Consider the following 26,442-nt stretch of genomic DNA (forward strand, 5'->3'; position numbering starts at 1 on the left):
TTCTTTCGGTAATTTGTGACTATTTTTCACATCCCTCCCCTCCTTCCCATTTCTTCTGCCAACACCCTTTCTTGCTCTTGTTTTCTTTTCCTGGACTGCTATAAGTGGCTCTTTTTTTCTTTTCTTTTCTTTTAAAAAATCTCTTTTATTGTGAAAAAGCACACATAAAAGAAAGCACATAAAAGCGTACCCTCGAGTGACCACTACCTGGGGGATTCAGGAGGACAGTGCCCATACCCAGGAGCTCCTGTGGTCCTTCCCTGTGCCCCTCCCCCCACCACGTACCCATCACCAGACTTCTATGGTGGCCATTCTAATTTGGCTTTTTAGTTCTGTCTCCCATTTTTGTGTTCCCTATATGATGTTGTTTAGGTTTTACCTGGTTTCAGACTTTATAGACTGGAATCTTCCTTGGACTCCTTGAAAAGGATGTCTGTAGTTCCTTCTTTTTTGTTTTCTTTTTCTTTTTGGAGAGGGGGTGGGGGAGAGAGCGTGAATGGGGGGGCAGAGGGAGAGGAAGAGAGAGAATCTCAAACAGGTGACCTGGGGCCCGATCCCATGACCCTGAGATCGTGACCTGAGCCGAAATCAAGAATCGGATGCTCAACCAACTGAGCCACCCAGGCCCCCCTGTAGTTCCTTCTTGAATTCCCAGTGTGCTGGACCTAGTGGTGCCCCCCATCACCCTGTTGAAACAGTGTCTGTTATATGTACTGGATGCTTTGCCGAGTTCTCTGGGGCACTGCACATGGGGGAGTGATGGACCTCCTCTTTGGAGCTTCTTTCTTTCCTTGATTTTCACATCTCTACTTCTATCTTTTCTCCTCTTGTTGCTCACCTCATCATATCCTGCTGTCTTCTCTGTTTCCTGCATACCAGCCACAATGTGTCAAGCTGGTTCCTGCCTCAGGGCCTTGCACGTGCTCTTATCACTGCCTGGATGCCACTCCCCAGATCTTTGCATGGCCACCACATTTTTGCCAGGCAAGTCTCAGCTGGAATGTCACCTCTTACATGTGGTTGCTCTGACCATTCACCTTTTTTTTTTTTTTTTAAGATTTATTGATTTATTTTAGAGAGAGAGAATGAGCACGAGCGGGTAGGGGGCAGAGGGAGAGGGAGAGAGAATCTCAAACAGACTTGTACTGAGCACGGAGCCCGATGCGGGCTTGATCCCAGGACCCTGAGATTATGTCCTGAGCTGAAACCAAGAGTCAGATGCTTAACCGACAGCACCACCAAGGTGCCCCTGCTCTGACCACTCTTGCCAGAGAAGTGCACCAGTCCCCGTTCTTCACAATGCCTGTATTATCTTCTTATTCATTTGTTCCCTGTTTCTTCCCTCCGCCAATATTGGCCCCATTGCCCCTTTGTTGGTTTGGTTCACTGCCTCATCCCAGTACCTATAATAGAGGGTGACAGGTAGCAGGTGTGTGATGAGTATCTACAAGCTAAAGGATTCTGGCTGTATTCCCTTAGCTAGACAGACCTGGGTTCAAATCCCCATGCCACCTTTTACTGGTGATATGACCTTGGGCAGATCATTGACTCTGTCTGGGCCTGGGTTTCCCTATCTGCAGAGCATGGTTAATAAAATAAACCTTGGGGTGTCTGGGTGGCTCAGTTGGTTAAGTGTCTGCCTTCAGCTCAGGTCATGATCTCAGGGTCCTGGGATCGAGCCCCACATTAGGCTCCCTGCTCGGTGGGGAGTCTGCTTCTCCCTCTCCCTCTGCTGCTCACCCCTGCTTTTGTCCTCTCTCTCTCTCTCTCAAATAAATAAATAAGATCTTTTAAAAAAAATAAACCTTCTTGGAAAGCCTGGGTCCGGTGTTTGTCATTGTGTTGGCACTGAGGAAGTGATAGTTGAGTATGAACCTAACCAACAGCTAAAATCCCTGCTAACATTTTGTGCCAAGAACAAGTTTATTTTTCCCAATGAACTAGATGACTTCCTCTGATCAGACAAGGAGCACGAGGTCATCCTCTAATTTCCCTCTGGCTTTGGCTGCCAGGAAGCTTACTATCAAGGGGAGGTGTCGGGGGCAGCCCTTGTTTCCTATGGGGCCTGCAGTGCGGTTCCTTCTTTCCTCTCCTCTCTGTGCTCTTCCATTATTCACTTCTGGCTCCACAGTGCATGTGTTTTTACTTTTTATTGTAGTAAAATACACATAGTAGAAAATTGACCATCTTGGCCACTTTTAAGTGTACAGTTTGGTGGCATTAAGCACATTCATACTGTGGTGCAACCATCCCCACCATCTATCTCCATGATTTTTTCATCTTCCCAGACTGACACTCTGTCCCCATGAAACAGCTCCCCACCTCCCCTAACTCCAGCCCCTGGCACCCACCATCCTTTCTGTCTCTATCGACTTGATGACTGTAGGGACCTCAGATAAGTGGGATCTATAGGATTTGTCTTGTGGTGCCTGCTTCATTTCACATTGTCTGCAGTGGTCGTCCATGCTGTAGTCTATGTCAGAACTTCCTTCCTTTTTAAGGCTGAATAATATTCCAGTGTAGGTATAGACCATATTTTGTTTATCTACTCACCTGTTGATGGACACCTGGGTTGCTTCTGCCTTTTGGCTATTGTGAATAATGCTGCAATGAGCATGGGTGGGCAAACACTATTTTTAGTAAATACTTTCTTACCTTTCTGTGCCTGGGGTGATCTCAGACTAAATTATAAATTAAGGGTAGGTTTGGGGACACTTCCTAGGACTCTACTGTTTTATCTGCTTCTGCCCTGTGTGTGTGGGGGTGTGTGTGTGCATGTGGGTGAGAGATACTGTGGTCACTGCTGGTGCCCCGTCTGGTCCCTCTCATCCCCCAGATGCTCCAGGTGTTCCTGCTAATGGCTCCCACCTGCGTCCTTCTGCAGAGGCTTGCCCTTGGCCAACAGGCATTGCCTCCCACTACATGCCTGGGAGGTAATCCTTCCCTCTTCACCCCACTGTGGCCCTTGGCCAGTGACTGACTGAGGTCCCTGAGTGGGACAAGTCCTGGGGTGCCAGTCACACTCCTCAGGGCTCCCCAGGGATCAGGCTAGTGCTGGACTCTAGCCAATACCCCATCTTCGCTCAGTTTTGTCCCCCAGTAAGTCATATGTATGAGAACCCATGTCAGGTTCTGCCTCTGGGGGTCACCATCTAAGACAGTGTGTAACCCCTGTATTCCCTACCGCGTTGTGTATCTTGTATGACTGTGGGATGCGGTTGGAATCTGATAGGAGTGATACACTGTGACCTGCTAGGCCACCTGGGTGGTAGCAGGCACCTTGCAAGGGGGCAAAATTCCCACTGTCTGCCACTTAGAGAAGAGATGGGTCCTAACCCAGGAGACCAGGACATTCAGGAGGAGACCCTGGGCAGGAAGGGGCAGGAACTCCCACCTCCTCTGGGCCTCCCAACTTTGGGCGTGGATAAGAAGCCCAAGGCCTAAGGGGGTCCAAGGGGACAGTGACCCAGGGAACCCACTGATGCAAATGGGGAGTGAGTATGGACTTGCTGTGGACCAGAAGAGCCCTGTTCTCAGGCCCTACCCTCTGGTTTTCCGGGAGAAGTTGGGGGGTCTAGCTTCAGTGCAAAGTGTTCAGATTTTAAATGTTATACCACTAAATTAATGATAAATTAATGGCATTGAAATGTTAGAATATCAGCAACTAATTTCAAGAGCACACGTGGGCCCCCAGATGTGTCCTGTGAGCAGTTGGCTGGTTTGTGACCACCCTCTGGTTGAACTTGGGGGCAGAGGGCAGCTGTTCGGGGCGGGCTTCTGGGAGGAGCAGGACCAGGTGGCCCTGATGACTCACTTGTTTGTAACTGGTGTGTCTACAAGGGCCTCGTATGTTTATTTCTCTTCTGTCATCCCCCACCGCTTGAAAGTCCCAGTGTTTTGATATAGCTGTCTCTTGTTTAAAAGAGAGATCCCCTGCAAATATTTAGAAGGTGCTGAAGCCATACCAGCACCAACCTGAGCTTTTTTTCTTGTCTGGGGTTGCCCGGTAAAAATGTGGGATGCCCAGTTAAATTGGAATTCCAGATACACAACGAATAAGTATGTCTCCAGTATTGTGCAGGACATGCTTATGCTAAACATTTGCACATTGCTTATCTGAAGTTCCCCCACAACTGCTTGTCCTGTATTTTTATTTGCTAGCTTTGGCAAGCCTGTTCTTGTCAGGATCAGAAGGATCAGAAGACCGGGGAAGGGAAGCATTTCCTTATCTTGTGATTTGATGCTACGTGAAGCCAGACCCCACTTTTGATAACAGCACCAGCGATGAATCAGTGTCTCCCAGGGCCATGCGGGGGGTACAGCATGGCCTTGCCAGCCCAGAGAGTTCTCATCTGGCCCTGCTGTGGATGGGAGCTGTGGGAAGTGGTGCCAACTTGCTGCAGAGATGCATGTTTCAGTTTGGGGGCGGCAGTCCTGAGGGCAGCAGAGAGAGGAGCTTGCAGCCAGAGCGAGGGAGGGTCGTTGAGGTTCGAGCAGCACCCCAAGGCACCTCTGACTCTGCTCAGAGATCTCCCTCCCTGACGCTGCCCACCCCCCACCCCCTGGGGTGGGGGGTGAGGAGGAGAGTAGACATGTCTCCACACAGTGCGCTCAGCCACCTGTCTCAGGGGATGCTCCCTGGGAAGAGACCCTTCCCGAGTGCACACCCACCCCACCCATGAGAACCTGACCCTGGGCTACCACAGAATCCCCACTGCCCCCACCCACAGCAGGTGTCCCATCAACAAAGACCAAAGCTATTAGCAGCCTGGACCATGACCTCAACCGGCCCACTGGTCCTGCCTGGAGCCGCCTCCGGGATCTCTAGTTCTGGGAGTCAAAGACTCACCCCACCGAGCTGGACGCTCTCCCAGCTGTGAGTGTCAGTGGCTCCCTGACCTTCGGTCCCACCTCCACACCGATGGTGGCTGTTCATTGTAGGGAGTGGCAGACTGAAACCCAGAAGACCAGAAAGGACACCAGACACCCATCACCTAGATTTCACAGTTGTGAACATTTGGACATTTTGCTTTTGACTGCTATCCATGCTGAAATATGTTAGGGCATCTTACAGGCGTGATACATAGATAAAGGATTAATTAAAAAATGAGAAAGCATTAATCTTTAAAACATGCCGGTATTTGCCAGCCGTCACACCTCACAGAATGATCGGCTGGTCCTCAGTCCCTCCTTGGAACCCCTCATTGAGCTGAGATGACTTTCTCATCGGGTTTATTCACACCCAGGGCTGATCAGGAACCCCACATGAATAGGGATGTTCTATCTCAGGCCTCTGTGGATCTGGAGCAGCCTCCCCTCTGCCTGCTTTTCCTATGTGCCAAAGCGGCGGGGAACATTTGTCCTGTGGAATGTCTCACCTCCCGACCATCTGTGTTTCACTGCTTAGATCCCAGTGGTTCTGGTTATCTATTGCTGCATGACCAACTACCCCGACCCCTGGCAGCTGAGATCAACAACACTCATGTAATTTGCTCAGGAATTTAGGCAGGCCTTGGCTCCTTTCAGCATCAGTTGGGGACATCAGTGGTGTTCACCTGGCCTCCGGGCGGGTGGGGGCCTCCAGAATGGACTCACATGCCCAGGGCCGTGGCTCATGTGGTCTCATCGGTAGGGTGGTCACACATCTTCCCTGGTGCCTCGGTGGCCTCAGAGAACCAAGTGGAAGCCACCAGGCCTCATACAGGCAGCTCAGCATCCCTACTGCCACTCCCCTGTGGGAGCAGTTGGAGTTCTGAGTCTCACAGGTTACACGGGTCCCCAGGCCCATCCCTCAGCCAATCCCAGCAAAGGGGGGATGAACTTTGTGGATTGGCTGGGTGTGGTCATGTGGCCATGCCACTGTGGAGCGGGGTGCAGGAAGGACCCCCGACCTGAACCCTCCCTCAGGCTGGTGGGGTTCCTGCTTATAGAGGGGCCCAGTTAGGACGTGGGATTCTTTTTGTTTTTTCAGCTAAACCTCAGGCACTAAGAGTTGAGTTAATTATACTCCTCAGCTAATAACACACTATTATCTTGGTCTCTGCAGGGTCCTGCTTTTATTTTATTGGTTGGTTTATTCCCATTATCTTTGCTCCCCATGCCATTCCGTTTTCCCACTATGGCAGACTTCCAGCTCTGCTCAGTGCATATCTGTTTGCCTGTGTTTTGCAAATGGTATATTTTACTTTGCGCATGTGTATTTTTACTCCCCATGAACAGTGTTGGGCTAGCTTGTTCTGTTTCTTAACCTGTTCCACTTCGTGTTCTATTTTTTTTTTTTTTAAGATTTTATTTATTTGACAGAGAGAGACACAGTGAGAGAGGGAACACAAGCAGGGGGAGTGGGAGAGGGAGAAGTAGGCTTCCCTCTGAGCAGGGAGCCTGATGTGGGGCTCGATCCCAGGACTCTAGGATCATGACCTGAGCCGAAGGCAGACACTTAACAACTGAGCCACCCAGGTGCCCCTTCGTGTTCTATTTTTAAGGTCCATCCTTGTTGCTCTGTGCACACCAAATCATCGACCTAGCATTCTGTGGGGTCCTCACAAGGATGTGTCTGGCAGGGTCCCAGCAGGGAATGGGATGGGGGGCTCCCAGGGTTTACCAGAGGAGTGGTTAATGAAGAGTCATAGAACCTAGGTGTGGGCAGGGTCGGGGGAACTCTAGGGGTTTGGGCTGTGCTTGGAGTCGCGGTGGTGGGTGGGGAGTCCTTAGCACCCTGGGCCTGCAGGGGCTGGGGAGAGGCAGCTCTCCGAACCCAGCAGGGTCACCCAACTGGAGTTGTGGCCTTTGGGGGAGGGGTCAGCCACTACCAACCCCTGCCCTGGAGGGAAGGGGGGTGGGAGATGGGGAATAGATACTCTATCCTCTGATCTCTTGTCAGTGGCTGCCATTGAGGGATGCAGGAGAGGTCAGCCTCCCAGGTGCAGAGCAGGGTGGAGGAGGGCAGGGAGTGGATCTAGGGACAAGGAACAGCATTGTGGCCTGCGTCTGCTGGGTCCCCACCTACCACCAGACGAATACCTGGTGACCACTGTGGACATGTGGACCTCTGCAGATTTCTCTGGATAGCTCACTGGACAGGAGGACGCGGCCTGTGTGCACTGCACATGCTTGGGGACCTAACTGCATAGACGGCCCTCTCCAGGGGTGTCTGCTCCCATGGTCACTTGGGCCAGCTGGCCTTGTCATAATCACAGTTTTGTTATTATGAATGTGCATACGTTAGCCAGCTTTGCCAGTGGGATGGGTACAGAGAAGAAGCTGTGTGGGTTTGACTCTGCCTTTCCCTGGTCCCTGATAAGTTCCCACCTTGGGAGTGTGTGACCCAGCCTGCTGGCACTGGGCAGCCTGGCTGGAGGCTCTTTGTTTGTGACCACAGTCTGGCTGCTGGGGCTCCCCCCTGCAGGGAGGTCAGCCTCCTTTTCTCAGCCCCTCCCCTTGTGGCTCCTCTTTTTAGATTGGAAGGGGGGGCATGTCTGCAGAAGCCAGACATGAAGGGGGCCACTTGCTGTGGGGGCCGTGGGAAAACAGCAGCTGGAGTCTCCAGGAGGGACACGTTTCAATCTGAGAACAGCAGTGTAGAGATTGTGCTCTCCTACTTCTCACCTGTGTGTTTCCAGCCCCGCTTGCTTATCTCCACGGACAGGGAGCTTACCCCTTTCCCCTAGCAGCCTGGTCTAATGCTTGAGCTGGCGAAAACTATTCCCTTGTGGAGCTGAGATCTACCCCCTCCACCCTTCATACACACCTGTGGGTCCTGACCTACCCAGAACAGCTGTGGAGATATACCAGGGCTTTCTGAGGCTGCTCTTCTCCAGGTGAGCCACCCTAAGGGGCTCGGGACCCTCCCCATTGGGCTACCTCCTCTGAACACATTTCCGTTGGTCCCACCCCTCTCACAGGTGGGCACACAACCGTCAGACAGCACTAGGAGGCTCTGAGCAGCATGTCATGAGCCCCAGACTTCCATTCTTCCAGCTGGAGACCATAGGAATGAGCATGAGGTTCCCAGTTTAGGAGTGAGCCTGGGGGGGACCCTGAATTCAAGCACAGCCAACCACATGTAAGTCACATAGGCTTTGTGGGGAGCAGGAGCCCATACCCCATGTGACATCTCAGGGTGGCTAGGGCTCGGTGGTTTTCAAGAGGAGTCAGAAATTTTCTTTCTCTTTTTTTTTTCTTTTTTAGAAACCTGAATTTTCATGTGAATATTTCCAGTTTGTAAATGCTGATTAACTAACTTAAAGCTAAAACCCACTGTGTGGGATAAACAAAACACACGAGTTGGCTGACTAGAACCCCAGAACCCGTGGGCCCCCTGTTGTGACCTGAGGTGTGGTGGAGCCTCTTCACTGTATACAAATGCAGGCTCAGAGAGGGCAAGGGCCTGGCTCAGGGTTGCACAGCAAATGAGGAGTACACAAAGCCAAGGCCTGATGTTCTTTACGCTTCTCCTGGGCCTGGGGTGGGGATGATGGGCGAACCCAAGACCTAGAATCACCTAGGTGTGGGTAGAATGTGACACTTGGGGGGGCCAGGGCACCCAGGGGCCGAGAGGAACTAGGGGACCAACTTGTGGGAAAATGTGAGATGGGGTGGAGTGTGGCAGGGCTGGCTGGGAACAAAGTTCCTCTGGGAGAAGCTCTGGAAGAAGCCTGCCAGCCTGTGGCGGGAATATTTGCCTCTTGGGGATGCATTGTTCATGTGAGCAAGATGGAGGTGGGAGGAGGGTTTGGGTCTTGGTTTGCAAAGGTTTCCTTTCTTAAATGACGCTATTGAGAGTGGACTCAGGCCACTTTCGGGCTTTCGTGCCCCACAATCTCCAGGTAGAGGGTCATTGACCTGGTCAGGGGGGACCACAGGCCCCAGTTCTCCCTACAGCCGATTCCTAGCGCCACTTTATAGAGCCCCCTCCCCCACCCACTCACCTGAGATGGCTTCTTGGTTGGGGGGCAGGGGTGGATGTCCGTTTGTGTCTTTACCAAATTCATTTGGACTTTCCTTGGGCTTCTCAAATTTGGCATGGCCCAAACTGGGCTGCACATCTCTCTGCAGGCCCTCCTTTGGCAGCCTTCCCTGCCTCAGGAAGCCAGAGCTCCATCCTTCCAGGTCCTTGGTCCAAAACCTCAGCTCTCCCAGACTATGGTGGCCCTCTGCTGTTCCTCATCTCCCTCCTGCTGCTCAGGCCCTTTGCATTTGCTGTTCGGTTGGCTGACATACAGATATGCCTTTACCTCCAGATATTCACATGACTGTCTCCTTTGATTCCCTCAGGTCTCAGATGAAATGGCACTTCCTTAGAGAAGCCTCGCTTGACCACCCTGGCTAAAATGGGCTTTCCCACAGCCCCAGTCACTTCCTGCCCACTTTCTTGCTTTCTGTCATTTATTTATCCATTGTACTTACTACTGCCAGGCATTCAGTAATCTACTGCTTTGCTGTGGGTTTATTACCTGCCTCCCCACATCAGAGACTGAGCTGGCAGCATGGCCGTGGATCTGTCTTATTTGCTGAGAACCCCCCAGTTCTAAGGTGCCCTGCACATAGGACCTGCTCAGTCAGTTCTGGTTGGCTGGCAGAGGCCGACCTCCTTGTCCCGCTGTGCTGGGTGCTGAGTCGCTGTCACTGCCCTCCTCGACTCAGATCCTTGTACTCCACTCCAGTCCTGCCTGCTCGCCCTGCCCTGGGGATCGCTTGGGGTGGGGGGCTGGGGGGGGGGGGCGGGTGCGGCAGCATAAGGCTGCTTCCTCTAGAAACAGTGGTGGCAATGCTCTCTGCTCCCTGTCTCCTCTTGTCAGAAACTTTTAGAGAAGTTACTATTATATTGTTTGTTTGAATGTTGAAATGTTTGAAATTATTATATTTATAGGTTTGAAATAATAAGCACTTAAAATACTTGGGATGCCACTTTATTGTTTTTCTCCCTCCTTTTTTTGGAAAGCCAGACAGTTTTAGCAAAGTGACTGCAAACAATAGCTCAGCCTCACTGCGGTGGGTGGAGAAGGAGCCCATGTCTGGGAGTGAGGGCAGGGTCAGGGCGGTTCCCACTGGGACCACGGACCTTTCCTTGCTGGAGCAGGGAAGCCTCCATGGGGCTTGGGGCCACGGTGTGTTGGGGTCAGCTGCTCTCAGGTCATATGGGCTTTGCAGAGGAAGGGCTGAGTAGGGTTGGGGAGGGCAGGAGGGCATATCCCAGGGCAGATGGGAGGTGAGGCTGGGGCTGGGGTGGGGCCAAGGAAACAGATGGAAGGGGCAGAGTGGAGAGCTGTTCCTGGGGGAGAGTGAGCAGGACTTGGGGGGTGGGGGTGTTAAGGACAGCAGGTATCTAGAATAATTCTGGGAATGGTGGTAATATTTACAGAGGCAGCCAAGGACATTGGCAGGAACCTCTCCTGTGGCTAAACTTGTAGTCCGAGGGAGTCTTCTGCGGTGGGGGAGGGGGGGACGGTGGTGTTCCTGAGCCCTGCGGTGTGAGGGCTACGGTGGGGGGCTTGGCTGGCTGTGCCACAGCCTGGGAGGGGGCTTGTTCGTGCCCAGCATCTACCTGACCATATTGTCTGGCTGGCAGCCAGGCCTCTTGGTGGATGGCTGGGAATCGAGTTGGACTTCGGTGGGGAGAGAAATCATTTGGGTGGTCGTGTGTGTGTGTGTGTGTGTGTGTGTGTGAGAGAGAGAGAGAGACCACCTGTGGTGTCCTGGCACATGGATGAGGCTGTGGGTGAGACAGTGCGTGTGTAACTGTGTGCCTGTCACCAAGGGTGTGAGACGCCAGACGTGTGCCCTGAATGAGTGTGAGTGAGAATGCAGGGGGGTGTGGGGGGGAGGGGCGGTGGGCAGGAGGCTCCCACTCAGAGGGCATGTGTCAGAAGGCAGGCGAGGGTGGGGGGTCAGCGGCCCCGCACGCTGACACCTGTGGCTCGTGAGCGACGGCCGAGGCCCCCGTCTGTGCATCTGAGCAGACGTGCCTGGGCGCACGTGCGTGTGCTGTACTCCAGGGGTGCGCGCGTGGGAGGGAAGCCGGCTGGGGCGCTGTCCAGCCGTGCGTGTGTGTGCGCTGGCGTGTGTCCACGTGGGTGGGCCCCCGCGGGGCGCTGACGGCTGTTCCTTCCCGTTCCCCCAGGGCCTCGCAGCAGAGGACACGGTTCATCTCGAGGCAGCAGCTGGGCCGGCCGTGGGACCATGGCGCGGCTCCGGGAGCCTGCGGGAGCCTGGCTGGCCCTGGCCCTGGCCCTGGCCCTGGGTCCGCGCACCGGCACGGCCGCCCCGAGGCAGGACTGCACTGGCGTCGAGTGCGCACCACTGGAGAACTGCATCGAGGAGGCGCTGGAGCCGGGTGCCTGCTGCGCCACGTGCGTGCAGCAGGGCTGTGCGTGCGAGGGTTACCAGTACTACGACTGCCTGCAGGGCGGCTTTGTGCGCGGCCGCGTGCCCGCCGGCCAGTCCTACTTCGTGGACTTCGGCAGCACCGAGTGCTCCTGCCCGCCGGGCGGCGGCAAGATCAGCTGCCAGTTCATGCTGTGCCCGGAGCTGCCCCCCAACTGCATCGAGGCCGTGGTGGCGGCCGACAGCTGCCCGCAGTGCGGCCAGGTGGGCTGCGTCCACACCGGGCGCAAGTACGCCGCCGGCCACACTGTCCACCTGTCGCCCTGCCGGGCCTGCCACTGTCCGGACGCTGGGGGCGAGCTCATCTGCTACCAGCTCCCTGGTTGCCGTGGAGACGCCGAAGCCGTGCCCGCGGCTGCCGCCGGGAACTTCTCGGACGCGGAGGAGGGTGACCCCGAGCGACACTACGAAGACCCCTACAGCTATGACCAGGAGGTGGCTGAGGCGGAAGCTGCAGCGGCCCTAGCGGGCGAGCTCCAGGCAGGCGCTGGGGGCCCAGCTGCTCTGGGAGGCGGCAGTCAGCTGTCCTCCGCCATCCAGGCCACCCGCTGGCCGGCCGCCCTCCCTAGGCCCACGGCGGCTGCTGCCCTGGGTCCCCCGGCCCCTGTGCAAGCCAAAGCCAGGAGAGTGACAGAAGACAGCCAGGGTGAAGGGCAGGAGGAGACAGAGGAATTGGCCACCAGGGAGCAGCCAGCAGCAGGCGGCCCCACGGGGCTGGATGGACCACCCACTCCAGGACCAACTGGGCCTGGTCTCACTGCCCAAGATGACAAGGCAGAGGCAAGGGCAGGGCCTGAAGAGAACTTAATTCCAGAAGCTCAGGCCACCTCCCACAGTGCTGGGCAGGGGGGAGCCAGGCCCGTTCTGGGGTCAAGCACGGCCAGTGTCCCCCCATCACAGGCCACACCGAGCTCTCCTGGGGGCACGATGAAGCCCAGCACCCACACCATCCTGACCCTATCTCCCCAAGAGGCAGCCTGGGTCCCACCTACCCAGGAAGTGCCCAAGCAGCCTCCGGTTCTGCCCCGTTCTCGGCCAGAGGAGGACACAGACCCCAACTCTGTTCATTCTGTCCCCAGAGGTAACCCTGAAGGTAAGACCCTATTCTAGTTCCTCCAAGGGCACTCAGCCCAGGGAAGGGCAGTCTCAGGGCCCCGTCAGGGCCCCCAGCTCTCTGCACAGTTGCCTGGGGCTGGAGAAGCTGGGTCTGTGGGACCAGGCTAGGGACAGTCAGCCCAGCCCATACCACTGCAGGGCAGGTGGCTCTGAGGTGGTACTTTCTCCCTGGCTGCCCTCCTAGGGATGGAGTGGGTTGGTAGGGCTGAAGTCCCTCTTGCAGTAGGTGCTGGGCTACCTGGTGGGGCTGTGGTTGAGGGCCTCTTAGGCATACCTTCTCAGGGCTGGAGTTCCCCGAGGAGGGTTCCAGCTCAGGTGCAGGTTGGGCCTAGGGGTGGGGTCCACAGGTGCCCTGGCAGGAAGTGGGGAGTTTCGCAGACCTGGTCCAGCTGCTTGCTTCCATCCCCCCTTGACAGTAGCCTCTGGGCGTGGCTGTGTTCTTGGTCTCTGAGGTGACAGCAGAAGAGATGTGGTCTCTCATGGGGGCTCCTTGCGAGAGCCCAGGACTAGGGCTGCCACCCCTGCCAGCCAGGGGTGGTGTTAACACACACATCATTCTCGTCCCTGCTCTGTGCAACACCTGCCGGGCTCCCACCTACTCAGAGTAGAAGCCAAAGCTCTCTCCAGGGCCACAGGCTCTGCCCCAGTCAGCCCTGTGACCTCCTGCACCACCTCTCCATCACCCTTGTCTTAGTCTGTTTTGGCTGCTGTTACAAAAATGTCATAGACCGGGGGCTTACACCCCAAGCATTTATTTCTCACAGTTCTGGAGGCTGGGAAGGCCAAGATCAAGGTGCTGGCAGACGTGGTGTCTGGTGAGAGCCCGCCTCCTGGTTTGCAGATGGCCATCTGCTCATTGCATCCTTGCATGACAGATGAGGGTGCATCTCATCTGAAATACACAGAGAAGGAGCAAGTTTTCTTACATCTCTTCTTAGAAGGGCACTAATCCCATCATGAGGGATCCACCCCATGGCCTAATTACATCCCCAAAGGTTTGTCTCCACAAACCATTCCTATTAGGGTTTTTTTTTTTTTAAGATTTTATTTATTTATTTGAGAGAGCGAGCGAGCACAAGTGGGGCAGTGGGAGGGGCAGAGGAAGAGGAAGAAGCAGATTTCCCACTGAGCAGAGAGCCCGATGTGGGGCTTGATCCCAGGACCCCGGGATCATGACCTGAGCTGAAGGTAGATGCTTAACTGACCCCTCCCCCCATTAGGGTTTTAACATATGAAGTTGGGAGTGGGACATAAACACTCAGTCCCTATTGACCTTCTCCCTCAACTACTCTGCTTAGTACTGGCTTCCTAGCCCCTTTCAGGTACCTTCCAGCCCCAGGACCTTTGCACTTGCCACCCCCTCTTGACATGCTCTCCCAGGTGTCCATGTGGCTCTCTTTTCCAGGTCACCTCCCCAGAGAGGCCTTCTCTGACCACCCAGTTAAAAGAGCACTCCACCTTCCTCTTACCCTGCTTTAATTTGTCCTAGCAATACCTGACATTGTAGCATGTAGTTAACTTGTTTAATGTTGTCACCCCTGTAGAATGTTAGTGCCATGAGTGGAGGGACCACATCTGTCATCTTCTCTGCTATGCCTAAGGGCCTCCAGTAGGGCCTGGCAACACAGTCGGTGCTCAGTAAATATCGGGTAAATAAATGAGTGAATCAGTGGGGGCTTTCTGGCCACGTCCTCTACCATCCTTCCTCATCATAGCTTCCCAGCCATCCTAGGAACACCTTACACCGACATATCCCCTCTCTTCCACCCATTTCCACACATTTGTTCCCAGCCAGCTCAGGTAGCACCTCCTCTAGGAAGCCTTCCCTGAATCTTTATGTCTTGTCTGATCCCCTCACCACCACCTCTCCACCGCCTCACCTCTGAGGGTACCCTAGGCAGTTGTCTGGTTGTCTAGAGATCCCTCCCTATAGCTGAGAGTCTGTGTCTTGTTCAATCTCATATGTAAACCTTCTCTATAAACCTTCATTAGGCATTAACTGTGAATAGGCCCTGGTGGGCCCTGGGGAGGCAGAAATGGACCACTATGGCCCATGTCCACAGACTGGAGGCTGTGAGGGAGGGATGTCTGGGTGGTGTGTGGGGAGGTTTCTTGGAGGAGGGGGCATGAGAGGGCTCCGGGATTTCTGCAGCATTCCCATATAGCCACCCTGCTGCCCACAGCTGTGTGGCCTTGGGCAGGTCTCTTAACTGGCCTGGGCCCCGTTTTCCCATCTGTTAAGTACTATGCCTTTGTTGGGCATAGGCTGTGTGCAAAGCCTGTGCACATGTAGTGAGGGGGTGAAATTGCAGGCTCCTCCTGACCTGGTGGGAAGATCACCCCCCCACACCCCAGATGGCTCTCCTTCTAGCCCCATTATGGTGAGTGGGGCACAGAACTCACCCTTGCTGAGTGATCACCTCCGAGGTGCCAGGCCCCATTTCTTTGACCTGATCCTTCCCCCAAGCTGGGGAGGTGGGCTCCTTCTTTAAAACTGAGCACATCAAGGTCGGAGAGGCGTGGCTCATGGTTCCAGGTCACATGGTGGGAGTCGGTGGGCTGGAACCAGGGCAGTGGGCTTCAGGGGGCTCCTCCTTACCCAGCTCTGAGCTTGCAGGATGTGGGGAGCATGCGTGGGGTGGGTTGGGGGCTGTAATGAAGTACACGTGTGCCTGGGAGAGCTCGCAGGCCTGACTGGAGCATGGTGCATGCAGCGTGTTTGGGTTGCAGCCTCCAAAGGTTCCAAAATAGACCCAGCCCCCACCCCCCACCCCCGCCTCTCGCTCCAGAGACCTCTCTGTGGTTCTGGGCCTTTGGAATCTTGGAGACTTACTTTGTTCTCAGGAGCCCTAGTTTTTTTTTTCCTCTGTCCTGTGTTTTCTTAAATGGATTTTGGGGTGTGGCCTTTGATGAGGGCTGCTTGGGGCAGGGGCCCCTGATGGGGTGTCCCCTATCCCATCTGAGGGCTGTCCTGGCAGAGGGCCCAGGACCCACAAAGCCCAGAGATAATTAGCAGGGCACGGACCCGGCAGCTGTTTTGGTATGCAAGGAAAGGAAGGTGTGGGAGGTTGGGGGGGAGCTTGCCCTAGCCAGATAAACAAGGCTGGCCTGCCACTGACCACCCTCATCCATCTTTCCTCCTCTCCTCACCCCGCGTCCAGCCACCCCCCACCAGCTCACGAGTTCTGCTCCACGACCTGCACGACTCAGGCAAGTGGCTTACCGTTTTGTGCCTCCTTTCCTCCATCCGTAAGCAGCAGGGAGGTCCCTGCTTCGTGGGGCTGTCTTGAAGATGAAAGGAGCTGATTCATGTCCAGTGCTGGGCACGGAGCTGAGCACTCACTGAGTAATTAAAAATGTTAGCCGCTGGTTGTCACCCTCTGCTCTTCATTCTACCTGTTTATTTCCTCAACAGATGTTTGTGGCCCAGCCTCCCTGTGCCGGGGACTGTGCCTTTGAACAAGACCAGCACAGCCTCTCCGCTCCTAAGGTCTCCTGGGGGAGGGGGGTGTTCAAGGATAAGTGCACACACACGTTTACTCGTGGCCATAATGGAGTACACGCAGCTCAGGAAGGGTGGGCGGTGGGAAGCCTGATGGGTGGGGGTCAGGGGCCCGATGGAGCATCCTTTGGGAAGTGGGGACCTTGTGGGGGGAGGGCTGGGGCATCCCAAGTGACGGAGGAGCCCTCAGTGCCGAGGAGCTGGGGAGGTTGCTGTGCCCTGCTCGCCAGTGGGGCCGGCTGAGAGGCGGGCCATGGAGCCGGAAATGACCCCTAGCCATGTTGCCATGGCAGCCCTGGGGCCTGGAGAAGGATGTTTCCAGCCATTGCCCCAGGCCCGGCTTGGGTGGGGGTCCTGTCTGAGCCGGAGCTGTGCCAGGGATCCTGGCTGCCTCTGAGCATGTCCAGATGTGGCCTAATGGAAGCCACATGCCCGGCTCCCTGGGCTGGGGAGAAGGGGTCCAATGTCTGTTGTCACTCAGGGGGCTTTGTGAGCATGCCTTCCCCTTCTACCGCTGGGCTGGCATGATGGAGGGAGACAGGGGACTTCTGGGCCCCAAGGGAGGGCGCCCGGGGGCAGGGTGGCCCTCGGGAAGTCGGAGTTTCTCCCTCCTGGGAAAGGCTCCAGCAAGACCTCTGTGGGCCCCAGACCACGTGGCAGGAAAGGGCCCCCTTCCTTGGACCCTCGTGTAACCAGATTCTGCAGGGCAAGGGTCTTTGGATGCTTGACATCCTGGTTAACAGAGAAGCTTTAAAACTCAAATAACTCTATTAATTGCAGACATTGTCATGCTTGCGTCTTGTGCTGGCACCATTATAAGCACTCTGTGATAATTAACCTCTTTAATCCTCATTGCCACCCCCTTAGTTTACAGCAGAGGAATCAGGCCCCTCATCTGAGGACACATGCGCAGGGAGTGGTGGATCCAGATTTCCCTTGTATTTCTTCGTGTCTTCATCCCTGTCATTTCTGAGTGCCCAGTGTGTGCATGGGCTGTGACAGATGCTGAACCTACAGTGTAGAACAAAGCCCAGCACAGTCCCTGCCCTTTGGGAGCTCACGGTTTAGTGGGGGAGATAGTCCGGTAGTCACATGGGTGTGATGTTCTGAGTCATGACCCGGGCTGAGGAAGGAGGTGGATGTGCTCTCTAAGCCTATCTCAGGGATCTGACTTCTCCTGGGGATCAGGGAAGGCTTCCTGGGGGAAGTGATGTTTGAGCATGAGGGCTTGTTGACTGGGTGGTAGGTGGCAAGCAGAGAGGGGACAGTGCTCCAGGCAGAGGACACAGCATGTGCAAAGGCCCTGTAGGTGAAAGGAGCGAATTAGATTTAAAGGAAGCTGTGTGGTTGGTATGAGGCTGGGGAGGGGGTAGGGACCACGATGGTGTTGATCCTCAAGATGAAGATTTGGGTCTTTGTCCCAAAAGCAGTGGGGAGCCATTGAAGGTATAAGGCAGGGGGTGGTATGATCTTACTTGGGCAGTGCAGCACTCCCCCTGGGTGTTGGGAGGAGAACACAGGACTAGCAGTGGGCCTTTCCAATGTCTGTGGGTTTCCAGCACCCCTCCCCAGTCCCCCCACCCCCACCCAGAATCACCAGGCTGTGGCTCCCGGGACACAGGAGAGAGGGACTTGTCCAGACTCTCCCCTTTCCCCAGAGGATCCTTAGAGACCCTGCCTTTTCTTTTCTAGTCTTGGCCTGTGGGAGAGTTAAACTTGTGTGGGGCCTAAGGGAACCAGGCTGGGACTCTGGACCCCAGAGCTCATGTCCCATGCAACAGAATCACCTCCTGCTAGAGCTCCAGGCTCCTGGAATAGGCAGGGGATGGAACTGGCCTGTGGAGGCTGCAGCAGGAGAGCTTACAGGAGGATCCTGCCAGCCCTTCCTCTCCTCACCCCAAACCACGGGGCCTTGAAATGGGGTCTGTGACTCTGCTTAGGGCTCTGTGGGGCTTGCTGAGAGCAATAGGACAGGCAAGCTGGGGGCCTGGGCTCCCCACATCCACAGTAAGACCCAGGTCTGAAGCCTACCACTCACTCGTGTGATCTGGGGCCCAGGACGTCACCCCTCTGAGCCCCCGTTTCCTTGTTGATGAAATGGCACTGTTGCAAGTGCCCAAGGCTGTAGTGAAGACGAACATGTCAGGAGTGAGGCCTGCATGGAGTGAGGACACAGGCCAGTGTTGCCCGCACCTGGGCCTGCTGAACTGTTAATACGGCGCACGCTCCTCTCCTAGGTCCACCCGTTAGCTTCTTTCTGCAAAGCATCTTTGTAAGCAGTAGAATTTTGTTGTGAATATTTCGAAATTAGAAGATTTCACATAAATTTCAGCTCTCAGGCTTTTCTGGAAAATGGGCAGTTGTGGGCACACCAGGCCCGTGTGCCACAAGGCTGGCCTTTGGGGTTACTGACAGGAGGCTCCCCGCCCTTCAGACTGCGTGGGTGCTCTGCACTCTGCTGGGCTAGCTGTCCTCAGTTTCATCAGCAGCCTGGCCCTGGTTGGCAGCTGGGGGTACGTGTCAAAGCATAGAGTTTTGTCCTGTGGTTTATGTGGTCATTCTATTTTATGGAAGAAAAACTGGCATCCTGAGAGGGGAGGGGGCTTTTCTGGAGGTTACAGGAGAGCTGGGCAGGGGGCTGCAGACTCCCAGGGGAGGGGTAGGCTCATGGCTCCCACTGGGGACCTGGAGGCATGAGTGGGTCTGAGTGGCCTTAGCTGGGCCCTCCCTGTGGTTTGCCTGCCCCAGACCATATAGCACTTGGAGGAAATGGGGCAGGGGCCAGGGTGAGGCCTGTGTGGTGGGTATCTTTTAATTTTTAAAACTGTATCTTCCTTCCTTCCTTCCTTCCTTCCTTCCTTCCTTCCTTCCTTCCTTTTTCTTTCTTCCTCTTTCTTTCTTTCTTTCTTTCTTTCTTTCTTTCTTTCTTTCTTTCTTTCTTTCTTTCTTCTTCTTTCTTTCTTTCTTTCTTTCTTTCTTTCTTTCTTTCTTTCTTTCTTTCTTTTCTTTTCTTTTCTTTTCTTTTCTTTCTTTCCAGCTTTATTGAGATGCGGTCATGCACCATAAAGCCCCCCCTTTTAAGTGTATAATTCAGTAGCTTTTATCAGAGTTGTGCAGACATCATTAGGCTCCAATTTTAGAACATTTTCATCACTCCCAAAAGAAACCCCACACCCAGTAGCAGCCACTTCCCCTTTCCTCCTCCTCCCAGCCCCCAGCAACCACCAAGCTCCTTGCTGTCTCCATGTATTTGCATATTCTGGACATTCCTGGACGTGGAGTAATGCAATATGTGGTCTTCGGGGACTGTCTTCTGTCACTTAGCATAATGCATTCAAGGTTCATCCAAATTGCAGCATGCGTCACTACTTTGTTCCTTTTTATGACCGAGTAACATTCCATGGTGTGGATGTACTATGTTTTGTATCCATTCATCCATCGACGGACATTGTGTTTCCATCTTTTAGCCATTATGAGTACTGCTGCTATTGATATTTGTGTATGTACTTTTGTGTGGACAGATGTTTCTATTTCTCTTGGTAATATACCCAGGGGTAGAATGGCTGGGTCATATGGTGACTGTATATTTAATCATCAGAGGAGCTGCCAGAATGTTTTCCACAGCAGCTGCATCATTTTTCATTCCCACCAACAGTGCACGAGGGTTCCAACTTTTCCACATCCTCGCCAACACTGTCTGCATTTTTCTTTTCTTTTCTAGGGGGTGGGGAGGGGCAGAGGGAGAGGGAGGGAGAGAATCATAAGCAGCCTCCATGCTTAGAGCTCCAGCACAGAGCCCGATGCCGGGCTTGATCTCATGACCCTGAGATCATGACCTGAGCCCAAATCAAGTCGGATGCTTAACAGACTGAGCCACCCAGGTGCCCCTTACTGTCGTGTCTTTTTGAGTATAGCTGTCCTAGTGGCTGTGAAGTGGTATCTGACTGTGGTTTTGATGTGCATTTTTCTGATGACTCGTGGTGTTGATCATCTTTTCATGAGCTTACTTTAGAAAATTCTAGAATACACAGAACACACAAGCACACATTCCATTAGCCATTCAAGTGATGACATCATCACAATGTCATGTTGTCTCTGGAAGACTCCGCCATATACTCGAGGGAGAAAAGGCGTGAAGAAGGCAACTGATGTTGTCGTGTTGTTATGAAAATAATGCTGATCTCATGGAAGCCTGGAAAGGCTGCAGGGACACTCCAGGGCCTAGGACCACACTTGAGAACCATTGGTCAGTCCACAAATACTAGCATATTATGCACACCATTCTGCCCTGTGCTTTTTTTCTCTGACAACATATCTTGGGATTCTTCCTTGTCTTTACGTGAAGAGTTCCCTTACCAGTCAGTATGTCACTGTCCACGTGTTCCAGCTTTACTTTCTGGTCCCTACTGACAGATGTTCAGGTTGTTTCCAGCCTTTTGCCATTAAAAAGCAGTGTTCTAGTGAATATCTTTATGCTGTGCCCTGGTGCGGAGGCTGGGCCAGTATGCATGTGCATTTCTTTATATTTTTTGTGAACTTATTATTGAAGCATAATCAATAGAAGCTATCAGAAGCACACAACTCAATAATATATTTTCACAGATGGAACACACCCATGTGATATGTGCTCAGATCATGAAACATCATGAGACAAGCCAGGTCACCCCCTCGGTGCCTGTCCTGGAGAACCACCACTGCCCTGACTTCTAGTGGCAGATGTTCGTTTTCTGCTCAGACTTTTCTAAATGGAACCAGAGAGTCTGCTGTCTTTTGTCTCTGGCTTCTATTGCTCAGCACAGCGTTTCTGACATTGGCCATGTTACATGCGCTGTAGTTGGTCCTTTGGATCGCTGAGAGGTGCTCCATTGTATGGATGAACCCCAGTTTGGTTGTTCATTCTCCTGTCAAGGGGTGCTGGGGTTGTCTCAAGTCTGGGACCATTAGGAAGCATATTTCTGTGCACCTGCTCGAACCAATCTTTTGATGATCACGGGCACACGTTTCTTTCGGGAGATGCCGGCTCCTGTGGGCTCGGTGTTAGGAGACGCAGGATATGCATGTTTATCACCTCGGCAGATGGCAGCTTGTCCTCCTTTGAAAGCTGGGCCAGATTTTTGCTCACGCCAGTAATATATGAGAATGGATTTGCCCCATTTGTATATCTGACAAGCATTTATTGCATTGCTCTAGGTGCTGGGGACACAGCATCGTAATCAAAACGGATGGAATTCCTATCCCTCATGGAGCTTCCACCCTGGCGGGCTTGGGAAGCCCACAGTCAATCCCATGAATATGTAAAGTCTGTGTGCGATGGTGCTAGACGCTAGGGAGAGAATGAAGCAGGGTTCTAGAAAATGTTCTCAGTGTGGCCAGCCTGGGAGGTGGAAGATGGTGTCTCGGAGTGGTTCTAGTTAACACGTGTGTTTTGCTCTCCCCATCCTCCGCTTTGGCCAAGGGGTCCTCAGCAAGTCTGGCCACGCTCCCACCAACGCTGCGTGGGGCTGCCACCTGGTCTTTCTGGCACTCTTGCCAAACCCATGCCAGTCCTTGTGCTGGGAACACACCTTGGTCATGGCATGAATGACCTATGGCCATGGTAACAGGAGCAGCAAGCCACCACACAGTAAACTTGCATTGTCGCTGCCAAGTGCACGGGGCAGCCAGGCTCTGCTGCCCAGGAGTGGCTGATGGCAGCTGGGCTCATGCCTGTGAGTGTCTGCGGTTGGCTGGCGGCTCCGCTGGGGCTGGCGGGTGTGTGTGGGGCGGCCTCTGCCAGGATGGCTTGTCTCTCTGACCCCCTCGAGCTGGGTAGCCTTGGCTTGGTCTCGACCTGGAAATGGGGCTCCAGGGGGAAGATGAGAAGCACGCAGGGTTCTTGGGCCTAGGTTCAGAACTAGTAGAACCCTTTCTATTGCCCCATTTTGTGGCCAGCCAGTCAGGAGGCCAGCCCAGGTTCAGAGGCTCCTCTTGCTGGGAGTTGCTGTGAAGGGTAAACAGAGAGGAAGGGAGGAGAATTGGGGCTGAGTCTGCCCCAGGCCCTGGGCCGGGTGCTCCATGGACCTCATTTCACGTAGGCCCCAAATGACTTTACAGTGAGTCCCTTCCCACCAGGGGGGAAATGCTTGCCTGGCCCATGGCCCGGCAGCAAGTAAGTGGTGAGCCCAGGTGTGAACCTGGGTCCGTGGATGCTTAAGGCATGTCTGGATTTTCTGCTTGCCTCCTTTGGTAGGCCCGGTACAGAGCTCCCCAGGTTTGAGCTGGCTCTGCCCCTCGCTAGCTATGTAATCTTAGGCAAATTGCCTTATTGCCTGGGCCTCAGTTTTCTTGTTGTAGAATGGGCTTTCTGAGGGCTCCCTTCTATAGCTGTGTTCTCAGTTGGAAGAAGGCTGGTGTTGGGCACCAGGTGCTGGGGTCTGTCTCCTAGCAGGGCTCTACTCACAGCTGGAGTCCTGGGGACTGATTCCAGGCCTCGGGTCTCTGTCGGGAAGGCAATGGCCTTTGCACTCTGGGCTGCTTCCTGTTTATACACTGAGCCTGAGACAGCAGATGTGGCTGTCCGGAGGCTGAACCAAGCCCTTTGGCCTCCTGTACCCTGAGCCTTCCAGGATCCTGGGTGCCCCTGTGAACTGGAGCTGAGAGGTCTGTGCTCAGGGCTCTCCTGAGAGCAGTGTCAGCATCATCTGCCTGCCACCACCTCCTCTAAGCCCGGCCAGGAGTTTGTGTGGCCTCTGCGTCCTTTGTCCTGCAGCATCTGGGGCCTTGCAGGGGAGGCGTCTGTAGACCGAGGTCAGCACTGTGTGGGCTGGGGTTCTACGTGGCCCTCCTTATCCACTCCAGGATCTCCATACTGGGAAAATGAGCTTGGAGCCAGTGGTGCTGGGGATGAGCCAGCTTGGTCCTCAGAGGGTGAATCCTTGGGTGTGAATCCTGCCCCTGCCGCCATGGCTGTGTGACTTCAGGCAGTTGACTCACTGAGCCTCAGTGTCTGCATCTGTAAGATGGGAGAGTGATCTTACCACCGCAGGGTTATGGAGAGGAGTAGCAGGAGGAAAGTCAGCCAGCACAGAGCAGCTGCGGGGGACTGAGTTCCTGTCCTTCCCGCGTCAGAGGGCCAGTGCGCTCTGGGGTCTGGGGCTATGGGCTTGCGTTTGTGCTTCAGTGAACAGATGTGTGTCTTTTCTCGTGGCCAGGAGTTGTCCCCGCTGGTGAAAAAGCAGAGGGGCCAGGCCTAGTGGGGTTGGGTGGGGGGTATTCACTTCCTGCGCCCCACCATGGCGCTGTCACTCTCCGCGGCCTCCCGATCTACAGTGCAATGGTCCTCCCTGGCTCTTCCATTCCCGCTCTCCACTTCTGTTCCAGCACCTGCCAACTGAGTCAGCAGACACCCGGTCCTGAGGTCTTCCCTTCAGTGGCACAGCCTGACGGGGAGGCTGACATCCCAGAAATGGGGAGGGGGATGCCCTCCTTGGGTCTGCACGTGGTCTTCTCCTTCACCCTCACAGGGCTGGCCTGCGTGGGGGAGCAGTCGTTACAGGGCAGGTGCTGAGCTGGTCACTGGACGTGTATTGGTGTGTTATGCCTTGTGACACCCCCGTCACTAGAGGTTGAGGTTACTGAGGTAGAGGGAAGTTAAGTGAATTGTCCAAGGTCACTGAGGGTGATGAAGCAAGCAGCCATGTGCTGACCACTGACTCTCGGCCCTTTGCCCTGACCACCTCCCTGGCTTTGCCCAGTTGCCTGGCACGAGTATGTAGATCCCACTGCCAGCTGTCAAGGGCTCCAGCACTGCCCCATGTCACAGACCCACAAGGGGCACATAGGGCCCAGGGTGGGGTCAGCAGGCCCCAAGCTCTGCATGTGCCCTCAGCCCCAGGCTCCCTCCCAGGCACAGAGTTTGGGATTCTGGGTTTCTCTGGGATCCACAGGGGGAGGGTGGAGAAGGCTGAAGAATCTGGCTGCAGGGAGCCACCTGCCTGGGCACAGAGAGCTCCCAGCACCTGAGAGGGTGTTGGCATTGGTGGTGGGGGAGAGTGAGAGAAGCCGTCTTGTTTCGTTTGCAGCCCCCACCCTCTCATCTGCACCACTCACTCCCGACATGCTTATGGGCCACATACTCTGAACCAGGGAGCCAGCGGAAACCAGAAAGGAGAGCACTCCCCCACACCCCCAGCCTGTGGTGATTACCTGCTGTAATGAGCAGACCTTTGGAATGCACAGGATGGGGAAGCAAAGCCAGACGCTGGAGGTGGGGCGGCTGGAGGATAAGAGCCACTGGCCGATGGGGACCCACAGGGGCCATGGGGACCGTGGGACCAGGAAGGCGCCTGGAATGCTGGGGCAGCTGCTCCCCAGCTTTGATTGTTTCCCTGGGGCAGGGGAGGCCCAGCGTGGCCTATAACTTTGGGTTTTCTAAAAGAAGCCAGGGATCTGGAATTTTCTATGAAAGCTCCCGATTTGTAAGTGTTGGCAACTAATTCAAATATATTAAAGCACCAGTAAAGTATGCAGTGAGTACCAGTTTGCTGCCACAATTTAGTCTCCCTACCCCTTCCCACCCCTAATTACACAAGTAGAACACAGAGGCCCAAAGGTGGATGAGAGGCTGGCCAAAGACTCCGTGAGCTCAGAGGATGGGCCCCAAAGTCCTGACTCCCAGCCCAGTGCGCTTTCCTCCCAGACCTCCCTGCCCAGTGGAGTCAAAGCACAGGGAACAGGTGGCACATTCCAAGGGCGACTGAAGAAAGTGTCGTGAAGAGGCCACGTGCACAGGTGAGCACAGGGTTGGGGACCTGCAGGGCATGGTGTGGCACCTGGGCTGGCAGCCGTGGAAGGTGTCACTTCTGGGCCTGAAGGGGAACCTGGCAAGAGCTGAGGTTCTGAAAGTGCTATGGTCTTCGGTCAAGGGGGCCATGCCTTCTTGGGGATCTGTGCTGCAGCCCCTCCAGGTCAGCCTCTGTCAGTGAAGAGAAGGGTGGGACGCAGATCTGGGACAGATGGGGACAGGAGCAGGATTGGTGGATGATGACCATGTAGATGTGGCTGGGGAAGGATCAGGATCTCTCCAGGATGCCACACCTCCCAGGCTTGGTTTGGGGGATGCTCTTCCTGAGATGGGTGACCCCAAGTATGTGGGCGAGGGCTACTCACAGTCTCTTTCTGGAGGGTTGGTGCCAGTTGCTGACACTCAGGTAGAGACACAGCCTTGACAGTGGGCATGCGAATCTGGAGTGCTGGGCAGAGGTCTGGGCCAGAGGTAGAAACCTGATCAGAGGATGGCTGGGTTTCTCTTTCTTCCCCATCGAGTTTGCCCCACTTGGCAGGTGGGCAGCAGGTGGGTAAGTGCCCAAAGAAAGGCTCATGATTCCCTATCTGTCACCACATGACCCCCGAAGCCTGGATGTGGGACCAGACGGGCCAAGGGACTTGTCTGAGGTTTCTCGGGCAGTGGAAGGAGAGCAGGGTTCTGGGTTGGGTTCTCTGGCTAGTGTGGAGTGTCGGTGTCAGCCCACCTCTCCTGGGCCACCGGGATGGTGCTCATTGCTCCCCTGAATATTGAGTCACTCTGCAGGCCGCAGTGACAAAGGATGGAGGTACTTGGGGGTTGGGAGAGAGATCTGGTAAAGGTCTAGTTGGGGTCGGGCCTGGTGGGGCTGCAGTCCCATGTCACTTAAGAGAAATACAAAGTTGCTGGGTAAAGTCACTGGGAATTTGGCTTTGGAAGGGCCCCAGCCTGGCCCTGTGGTATCCCCCTTGAGAATGCTGGGAGCCTGAGGTCACAGACTTGCGGCCCCTCCGCCTCATCTGGCGACCCATCCCCGGGCAAGGGGACTGCCTCTGCCTCTTTCCCCGGCTGGACCTCTGTGTCAGCACCGCCACCTGAGGCTTTGCCGGAAATCTTGCTGGTGCCCTGCTTCCTGTTTGCCTCAAAGAAGAGAAAAAAACCTTGCCCAGTTTTTTATGTGGTATTTTAATTTCTGTAGTTCTTTAACCAATCCCTATTTATTAAGGTAAAAATAAATGTTTACATTTCTCTTATAGAAAAAAACTGGCCTGGGGAAACCAAAACTGCCTTATAGTTAAACATCTTCTCTTACTAAACTGTATGTATGTATGATGGACTGGTAATTAAATTGAACTATCCAGAAAGACCAGGGAAGTAGAATTAAGTCGTTGAGAAGATTCATGTATAAAACAAAATATTATCCTGAGAACTGGAATTCCATGACACTCCTCTGAGCAGAAGTACAGTCTCATAGGTAGCAGCAAATTTCTTCAACTCGTCCTGAAGGAGCTACAATTCACAGTTCTTTTTGAGGAGGAACAGAGCATGTCCCAAGGTGTCTTGGGTGAAGTTCTGGAGTGATACCGGAAGGCTGCAGTGGGGGTGGGGGCTGGGAGAGGTCTCCTCCCAAAGAAAGGCTCATGATTCCCTATCTGTC

At 54.4% G+C, this 26,442-nt stretch overlaps 1 protein-coding gene across 3 annotated transcripts in view; it reads left to right on the forward strand.

The window, feature by feature from the left end:
• The window catches only part of FBLN2 (fibulin 2), an 85,012-nt gene that overhangs the window by 16,614 nt on the left and 41,956 nt on the right, over nt 1–26,442 (forward strand). For all 3 annotated transcript variants that reach the window (XM_064591518.1, XM_045904258.3, XM_045904259.3), the window contains exon 2: nt 11,123–12,478. In XM_064591518.1, coding sequence (XP_064447588.1) covers nt 11,182–12,478 — 1,297 coding nt within the window. In that variant the 5' untranslated portion in view covers nt 11,123–11,181. The remainder of the gene's footprint in view (nt 1–11,122; nt 12,479–26,442) is intronic.

The sequence above is a fragment of the Mirounga angustirostris genome, unplaced genomic scaffold (genome assembly GCF_029215605.1).
Source record: "Mirounga angustirostris isolate CCGP_5_RB_7025 unplaced genomic scaffold, mMirAng1.0.hap1 SCAF_1, whole genome shotgun sequence".
Classification (NCBI taxonomy): domain Eukaryota; kingdom Metazoa; phylum Chordata; class Mammalia; order Carnivora; family Phocidae; genus Mirounga; species Mirounga angustirostris.